The sequence below is a fragment of the Penaeus vannamei genome, chromosome 6 (genome assembly GCF_042767895.1).
Source record: "Penaeus vannamei isolate JL-2024 chromosome 6, ASM4276789v1, whole genome shotgun sequence".
NCBI lineage: Eukaryota > Metazoa > Arthropoda > Malacostraca > Decapoda > Penaeidae > Penaeus > Penaeus vannamei.
In genome coordinates, this window is record NC_091554.1 from 32,843,955 (window position 1) to 32,853,954 (window position 10,000).

Consider the following 10,000-nt stretch of genomic DNA (forward strand, 5'->3'; position numbering starts at 1 on the left):
AAAATATGGCAAGTAATGCTTCCATGCTTATGAGATCATGCTAAACAAGTACAATACTGTAGCTTTATACTGGACTGATTACTGATCTCTGTCTAATTCAAACATTCTTAGCCCTGTATATGAAAAAGTATACTCTTCAAATACCTAAACAAAACCTAAAATAAACTGTACCTCACACTACAAAAATAAAGATAAGGTAGAAAATAAGTAAGAATATAAAAATTAATATACTATAATACTGCTGGAGAATGAGAGAGGGCTTGTAAATGGTAAGCTATTAATTGCAAGATGCACAATGCTCAATTCTATATGAGATGTACCCACATTGCAGACAAAGGAAAGAGGCTAAGCATAAGTACCTGCATAGAAAGGCATCATACTGATGAACATGCAAACTATAAAAAATTTCAACTGGCTAGAAAATTTCAAACAATTAAATACTACACATACTGCTTTGGGCGCCTCCTCATTCACACCCTAGTTGTGATCCAGAAACTACTCTGTATAACATGACTAATAAAAATATATTATTTTACTAAAGAAATAAGTGAAAGAAAAAAGGAAGAAAGAAAGAAAAACAGAAAAAAATACAAGTATTAACTTACAAGCTGCTTTGGATCAGTTGATGTAACTTGAAATTTATAAAATGATATAATTGTACCATATAAATGCACTATGATTTCTATATCAAGACAAAAATATACTTGTGGACTGAATGTATCATCAAAAAAAGGATGCTCTTGTTACAAGTCAGTACTCCTCAACAGAATTAAAATGATTAAAAAGACAAAGACAAAAAAAAAAAAAAAAAAAAAAAAAAAAGGCTGCTGTTAGCTTCTTACTTCAGATTTTTATTCATTTCTGTCATTACTCAAGAAATCTTTAAAAATAAATATAAAATATAAGAAATATGAAAATAAAGAATATAAAATATAACCAAAAATGGCAAACTTAAAAATGATCAAACTTTACTATGACATATACCTAAGTGCAGTAATCTAGTGGCAACATTTAAAAAAGTGCAGGCTGAGTTAAAATTAGTACCTTTCTCTCACCGTTGCCCACATTCAACAACAAGCTGTAATAATGCCATTAATTAATAACTCTGCTGGGACAGAAAGTGCTATACAGTATATGTACATAACCCATAACATTATTGGATACTGTGAAAAGCAACTGTCACTAGCCTGTGCTATATCCTATCTTTAAACTGTATTCAAGATTGCATGAAAAGCAATTGAGTTCAAACATTGCACTCTCTAATGATGTTATAAAAACATATTAGCATACAGTAAAATTTACACCATTCACGATCTTGGCATCTCTTAATTATTTCCTTTTTTCTTTTTGCATGAAAAATATTCATGAAACCATTCATATTCTTTCTCTCTCTTGCTTTCTCTCTTCTGCACAAATCACAGACATAGGCACACATGTTGACACAGACAGAGACACGCACACACAGAGTGACTTTTGTTTTTATGGACAGAAACACGCACACACAGAGTGACTTTTGTTTTTAAACTCCATGCTTTTATTACTTTTTCATATGATAGTACCTTTTCTAGCCTTAAAATCATATTCCCCTGAATTTATACCTGGAAATGTAACCAGAATACAAGTATATTTCATCAAGCAGGCCATACAGAATAAAAACGAGTGCTATATTTTCCCTTTCGCAAATAATGAAATAATCTATGCACCAATGATGGTAAACAGATTCAAAAGAGAAGGGTAAACTGATAAAAAAAGGAAGACTTGATATCAGCTTAGAAAAAATTCATTTCAAGGAAAATAAGAATATACATATCACAAAATGAAGACAATGGCTGCCATTTTAATCACAATGGAATATAGATGTTTTACATTAAAAGGAATGGTAAAATATCATTATCACATACAATAAGTCTCCACATAACACACAAACAAATTCATGTAAAAGACACTCTACATGTTTTCAATGGGTTGATGAATTAGATTTTGAAAGGTACTTGTGTACTGTTCATGGTTATTTTCATTTATCAATGTTTCTTTGAGGTAACTTTAAAAATCTCGGCTAATAAAATACACAGTAAACACTGAAGCTTATATTTTTTCTACTCACACAGAATATCAAAAATAATTCTGAAGCATATGAATTAACTAATGGACTCATTCATTTTTTTTGTTTTGTTTTGTTTTTTAGCTGCAAGGCCTTTCTATGTTCATCATATGAATTTGACAGTAGTCATGGTAATACTGTACATTCCCTTCTGGTTACACTTTTTAATTTCAAGCCTAAGATAGAGGATGTGAAGTACTGACAAAAATAAATATGACCTGAGCAATCTGGGAAGCAACAAGTAATGAGCTAAAAAGCTGTCTTTTTGAGTTTTCATAAAGTTCAGAATATATAAAATGATGGATGAAATACAGGAATGAGGGAAATTGAAAGGGAACAATATAAATGGGAGAAGATATCAGAACAGGAAAATGAGAAAAGAAAAACAAGAGGGGGAAGAGGCAGATGAAATGATAATCATGGAAAAGGCTTATGATATGGAAAAAACAAAAAGGAAAATAAGGATCTTGGAATAAGAGGAGGAATAAAGAAAATAAAGAGAAAATGAAGACTAAGATAGAAAGCTGAATAAGGAGACTAATTATAAAGGCCTTAAATAATCCTGTCTTGAAAAAATAAAAACAGGGAATTGAAAACAAAATGTGGGAAGAGAAAACATAATGGAAAGGTAATATCTATGATACATTTACAAAACAATTCAAGATACTAAAAAAAAAAATTGTGAACTGTGACAGGCTAAGTACAGTTTCTCTTTTTTTCTTTTCCAATAAAGCTTTCCTGCAGATAATACTTGCCAACTAATAACAATGCATACACTTTCCAAAACTATCCGAATTATGTACTTCCAATTCTCAACCACCTAAACAGAAATATGTTAAGTGTTCACGAGCTTAAGGATAAGCATGTTGGTATTTACTTTCATATAATGAAACACTGCAGTGAATACTTATCAGTAAGTTCTGTTTATCATGGTACTGTGGAATAGGAACCTGCTTTCTATAGTTTGGCTGATTACTGAATATCATTACAGTGGAAGCATTTCACCAAGCAGGAGATTGGTCTTCGAATATCTAACACAACTTGGCAATTACATGAAGTTTTGCAGCCTTTCTCTTGTCTGATTGCTTTGTATTTCATTTCTTTATAGTAACCATGTCAATATGACTTTTTAAGAAAATGGTATGCACAAATCATAACAGTGCATCAGTGCTCAACCAATCATATGCTCCATAAGTTTGACTGCATATTAGAAAATTTAAGTAATTTGTCAGAGTAATATTAAAGTAAAGAATTTAGACAGTAAGACCTAAATATATACCTTAAAAACTTAATATTGAAAACCTCTTATTTTTATACAAAGCCCATTACAGAAAAAGTATAGGTAGAATTTTGGACTAGAAAAAGGAAAAAGACACAGCCTTGATAGCCAGGGTTAAGCAGTCTACAAATGAAGAATCCTCAGTAATAACAATGAAATTCCATAAACATGTGGAATTTACCAGTTAATGTTTCCAAAACATATACTTTTAAGAAGGAAGGTTCATTACTGAGGTTCACTTGTTGCAGTGTAGTCTCCAAGAAATCCCATTTGAGTGTCACCATAACCCAGCATTTCAGTTTACATCTGGAAGTATACAGAAGGTGCAAAGTATCTTGCACAAACCTTGTGGCTTGTAGTGGAGATGGTCTTCAATATACTGGCACAGGCACTGTTTTGAGGAACTGTGGCGAGGGGGTAATGAAGGAGGACTGGTGGAGTCACTTGCATCACTTGATATTGACAGAGACCCCCGAGCTACTCCCTTCACCCAACGTTGACTATATCGCGCTAGTAGAATACGTGCTCTGTCCTGATATAACAATAAAAAGAATGTAGTAAACCAATGACAGACACAAGAATAAATACAATTGTGAAATATAACATGACATCCCCTAAAAAAACATTAAATCAGTTCATAATAAAGTCTAGGTTTCTATCAGACATTCACTACACAATAAATTACCATGAAAAATTTAACCTTTGCACAAAAAATACTCTACAAAACAGGTAAGGAATACAATAGCATTTCCTAACGCATCACTTTTATTAGCACATAAACAATCATATGCGAGAAAGCAACATGTTAATACAAACCTTTTCCTTTTACCAAATTTCACCGTGTGGTCAGCTCTGGGCCAAGGTTCATTTTTTGTCTTTAATACGGGCTTTCAAAGTTATTATCATTATGACTTATCTAGTTATTCATATATTTGGAGTGCATTTAAGATGGCCCTATCTACCACAAATTTTCCAGGCATTAAAACCTTTACAATATCATATACTTGAAATCTAATAAGTACATTTCCAAAACTGTTCCCTGCAAAAATAACAGGAAAAACCTGCCGTTTGAAATGTACTTAAAAGACAATATATGTTGCAATACCATTTACATATTGGAGTTGCACCTTCAGCCAAACCACGCTACTGCCATGCCAGACCAGTGTTAAGAAATATTAGTAAAGATAAGATAGATAGATAAAAAGCTGATGAAAGAGCATATCAATATAAAACTAATATCCCTAAGGTTCCACTAAGATGTCTGTATCAGCAACCCTGATTAAAGTGAAATTCAATCCAAAAATTACCAACACCTTAAAGATATCCCATATATCACTCTGATTGATGATGTTTTGCAAAATGATTCTCTTCATGATCAATATATAGTACAAGATGTCTTAATAATTGAGTGAATAGAAGAAATAACACTATTAGAAATTACTATCTGCTAATTAAAAAAATAATTATTGGCAAAATTTAAAAACTATCAAGAACATCTATAACAGATCTTTATTACACTGGAATGAATAAAGTTCCTGATCACAGAACAAATAGGTAGAAATAATCACAGAAAGAAAGTTTCAGACTCCATTCATGCTCAAGACTGAACATATTTGTTTCAGCATGCATAGATTCCTTAGCTTGAATAGCAAACACATTTATCAATTTATGCATGCAAAAGTAATAAATATGAACATCCTGCATCATGAAAGGTTAACAAGTGTGAGTGTGCATCTGTGGTATGTGTATGCCCAAAATACAGTTAAACTTATGTTCTTGAAGGAATGTTCTGAGTGGAATGTAATGTTTCAACTAAGAAAATCAAATCTACCTGCAGATATTGAAAAAAAATATATTTACATAAATCTACCATACCAAATGTAGTTTGGTTCAATGCCCCTATCTTAAGTTTCTAACATGAGACTTTTGATACATACTTTAAAAAATATAGATATATGAAACATTCTTAGTATGAACTATGCCTTACATAATATATCAATATAGTATTTTTATTTGTTAAATGTATTTGGAAGTGCAATAGATGAAGAATTGAATCAAATTAATATTGTAATACAAATTCATGCAGTATTGATATCCTGAGCAGGATATATATATATTTTTTAACAAGACACCTGGAAAATTGGGCTTTCTTTTTCTAAACTTTTTAATATTTCTCTTTACTACTTTTCTTTTATATTCTTTACAGTACAAAGAAACCAAATAATACTTAATCAAAATTAAAAATGAATTCCTTTGAAATTGAGCCCAATGTATTCATTTATAGCTCGGCATCTCGGCAGAACTGTGTTATGCAAGCACAGTGTTCACGGGAAGCCCGCTGTTGGCGTGGAAGTTTGACTGACAGATGCTCCTCAATGTACTGGCAGAGGCAACGGGCAGCAGCCAGGTGACGGGGCAAAACTGGAGGAGAAAGACCCTCCAACCTTGCTGACGCATCAAAGGCCCAGTCCAATCTCTTGCGAAGGTAGTCCTTGGCCCAGCGCTGGCTGTACCGAGTGAGTAAAAGTTCCGCTCTCTCCTGCAACAACATGCAAATATCCAGCAACATGCAACATGCTTCTTATATATATGTAACATGTATCCTGCATGGGCAGTGTTAATCTGCTTAATATCAGTTAATAGCAAAAATAACAATATAAAAGTCTTTTCATGAAATATAAAATTTGCTAGCCAAGCTAGAAATCCAAAGCAACAAAACAAAGCTTACCAAAAAAATCTGCTCTGAATTTGCATAAAAATAAATACTAATTTTGATGTATTTTCTACCATGTATATGAAATAGGAAATTCAAGAATATGTAAAAAGCACAAAATGGATGAATATGTATATGCAACACAATATAAAGGTAATTGCCAGTCTACTAAAATAACAAACCAATTGCTAGGTTGCTTTTGCTTTGAACTTAATGGTGACTCTTACCATCTATCTATTTCTAAAGGTGTACTGTGCCCAATGTTTGTACATTGCTGAGAATACTCCTTACTAAAATCAAATAAATGTGTTCTTATGATAATCCCATCTTGTTTTAATAAAAAACTAAAATTATTCCCTTTAACTGCAATTCTTGAAGTTGAAATGGCAATTTAATGTCATAAATTTTTTTTGGTATCAATACCAAATCAGCTGGCTCTGCAAATTTGAAGTTGATCGTCTTGACTGGAAATATGATATCTCTTTCTGCATGTGAGATAATGATCAAACTGGATAAGAACTGCTCAGAAGCCAAACTCAAAGGAAAGCAAAATGATATTGATGACTATTATAATAATAAGCAGGAATACTGATTATTTTCATGTAGGTAAACTGGGTGTTTCTACAGAATGTTTCTTTACATAATGGGTATTCATGACTATTGTAATACATATAGCTTACTGTAAATGTTTTCTTTTGCGGGATAATCTTTAAGCAGAATATATGAGCCAACAATCAACTTACCCTTTGAAGGTATGGCTATGCCATTTAATATTCTGGCAAATTAAAGTTTTTCTTCAATAATTCTCACTAAAATAAGATCATGAAACTGTCCAAGGGAAATATTATTTACCTTTTTCTGAGACTACATTAGAACAAGTAAAATAATCTTTTAAAAAATATATTCTAATCTATTACCACATGCCATTCCTTTATCTAAATTCAAAGTTCAAAAAAAATTCATATACAAATTCTCTTAGTGAAGTTATCCCATTTTATAACAAACATTTACCTGAACTGTTATTAACTAACTAAATTCACAATTCCTATTAAATTTTCTATCTGTTAAAAGATGATAATAAAGGTTCTCATTAATCATTAATATAAAAATCTTAACTAATCATCATGAGTGAATAGATATAAAAGCTTGATAGTAAAATAATTGTACAATAAAAGGGCATATGTATACATATTCAAAAAAAAAAAATTATCCCTAGATAATTTATTTCTATCATATAATGAACCAATTAGCAATCTGGTAGAGAAAATTAATATAGACTTTGAATTTCAAGTCACAAACATCAATACTTTGTAGCCCCAAAAAGCATGTAAATTTCTATTTTAAAAAACTACTGAAGGAAACTAATAATCCTAAAAAAATCAAGCAATATAACTGGCTCACAGAAAACCTGTAAATGAAATACCCACTTATAAATAGCTTTGCAGCTTACCAGATTTACTTTCTTGTCCTTTAAACAGATCACTGAAAACTTAAGTAAGTGAATAGACAACTTACATCTGATCACCTTTACCAATATTCATGATAAACTAAAAGCTGATAAACTACATTTGATAACAATTAAATACTAGCATGAATAATGTCAGTTACTTATTATGTCTTTTTTTCTTTTACCAAAAACTGCTGAACCATAAGTCATGAGTCTAATACTCCTGGCCCCCCAAAAATTCTGTATAACTGTAGAGTATGCTCTTCTTCTTCTATATATGCATATAGAAAACTCATAAAAAAAAAAAAAATACATGGATAATGCTTCAAGCTCCCAATTGAAAAACAATCAACATTTAACAAACTAAAAACATGAAACACAAGAGTCCATCCAAACAATAACTTATCATGCATAACATCTGAGTTGCAACATTAGATTCAACAAATTTCTAAAAGCCATCAATTACAAATGAAAATACAAACAGTGTCTTTAGTATTTCAGTTTCGATATTCAAATGAACTACTCATAAAAGGACTTACTTGTTGCCTTGAGATGCGGGTGTTAGTTGCTCCTGTGATGATAATGTCAGAGTCATCAATATCCATGCGCTGGTGAAGAGGGGACATTTTAGCTTCCTCACTATTCACAGTGCGTCCAGCTCGTTCTTCTTGCTCAATAATCTCTTGCAACTTGGCCTACAAGAGATGCAGAAATTGTCATATTCTTAGACTATTTTTGTGAACTGTCTTTATCTTGGTCTTGGATAAAACTTTCTACAAGTGAACAGTAGTAATAATAGTGACAGCTTTATAGGGATATTGAATGTTAGAATATACAACTAATGTATAGTGATAAAACTACTGAAATATCACATCAGCATGACAAAATATACTGATATTCAAATTTCTTTTTAGCTAATAATAAAAAATTAAAAACCCTGAACTATTTCCATCTAAAAAATCTCATCATTAAAACTTATATAGAAAATCATTACAGAAGTAAAACATTTATTGCTTTGTTTCAAAATCATACACTAAAAGGAAGAAATAAAAAAAAAAACATTAGAGGAAGAAGATATGATAGCTTCAATGACACTTACCACACAATCATGAGTATCAAAATAGATGAAGCAGAGATTGACCTTGTGACATGAGAGTTTCCCTCGGTCATCCAGACCTAATAGAATCTTATGTCTCAGAAGCTGGAGGTTGATTCCAGCAATGCAACGTTCTAATGATTTGTTCAGCTGTGGCATATAAAACAAAGTATTAAGAAATATAGGTTCTAGTTTGAAAACGATAAAAGACATATGTAAATAAAATAAAATTCTATTGGGAAACTGGAAATTAATCTTCTGTATATAATCTTTTTAAAAAGTTCAAAACCTATATTAAAAGTCTTAAAGGTCAATGATATGCACTATATTGCAAGCATTGTAGTGCACACCATATTGTGGTATAAGGGCCATGGCCCCTTTTCATGCACATGTGGGGCCATGACAGCCCTGCAATAAGCAAAAAGACCCTAACAGGCAATCCAACCTCTTGATCTGGAAATGATCAGAGACCAGCAATATATAAGATATGTGTTACCCCTGAGCTAACCAGAAACATTTCATGGCTGACACTCACAGTATGTTAGGAACCAGCTAATCTAATGGGTTGATGTGACAAAACAATCATCTCAGATAATATAGTTCTGGATATCTTATCACTGTGATCCATTAAACTTTTATATAAACCAAAACTGAAAGTAAATGACAGCTATTGCATTAACTGAAGAAATGAAGAAAAAAACTACATGAACATTCAAAACACAATTCAAAACATATGATACCAAATATATAGGAAAATATCATGATATTGTGTTCTCAAAAAAAAAAAAGTATACAACTCATAAGCTTACCTGGATCTTCACCCACATACAGAAAAATATAGCGGCTGCATTAACCATCAGCCAGCCAATTCCAGCACCAAATAATTTTAACTGAGTCAGGCCTGAGAAGAGGATACCCAAAAGGATAACAAAACCCAAGATGATCCAGGCCATGAGGATACGCTTGTAGCACACATTATACAAGGTGAAACGGTAGTCATTGACCAGTTGAGACATTATGTGAACATAGTCTTCAACTGTAAGCTGGAAAGTAAGACATTAATCAGTAAATATATTTTTCATCTAATACATTTCTATTAACCAAAAAGAATGAAAAAAGACAAAGAGTTTATCTGTGTTATCCATACATGGAGGAATTTATGGTTTACCTATTATCAAATTACTAATGGAACTCACTGTGAGGCCTTGAGCCATCAGCTCTTCAGGCACAAGTTCTGGCCTGAACTGTGCTGGAGTAATCCATGGCAATGAAGTGTTTTGGGGTAATAACGTTACAATTACATCCCCATTTGCTGAAAAAATATGTAATTTTTTAGATGGTTACATTTTTTCTCTTGGAGTATT

At 31.8% G+C, this 10,000-nt stretch overlaps 1 protein-coding gene across 4 annotated transcripts in view; it reads right to left on the minus strand.

The window, feature by feature from the left end:
- Window positions 1-10,000, minus strand: part of LOC113823685 (transmembrane protein 268) — a 56,956-nt gene that overhangs the window by 3,650 nt on the left and 43,306 nt on the right. For all 4 annotated transcript variants that reach the window (XM_070122909.1, XM_070122910.1, XM_070122908.1 and 1 more), the window contains exons 4-8: window positions 9,833-9,948; window positions 9,446-9,679; window positions 8,640-8,786; window positions 8,080-8,235; window positions 3,726-3,912 (exon numbers count right to left, since the gene is read on the minus strand). In XM_070122909.1, coding sequence (XP_069979010.1) covers window positions 3,726-3,912; window positions 8,080-8,235; window positions 8,640-8,786; window positions 9,446-9,679; window positions 9,833-9,948 — 840 coding nt within the window. The remainder of the gene's footprint in view (window positions 1-3,725; window positions 3,913-8,079; window positions 8,236-8,639; window positions 8,787-9,445; window positions 9,680-9,832; window positions 9,949-10,000) is intronic.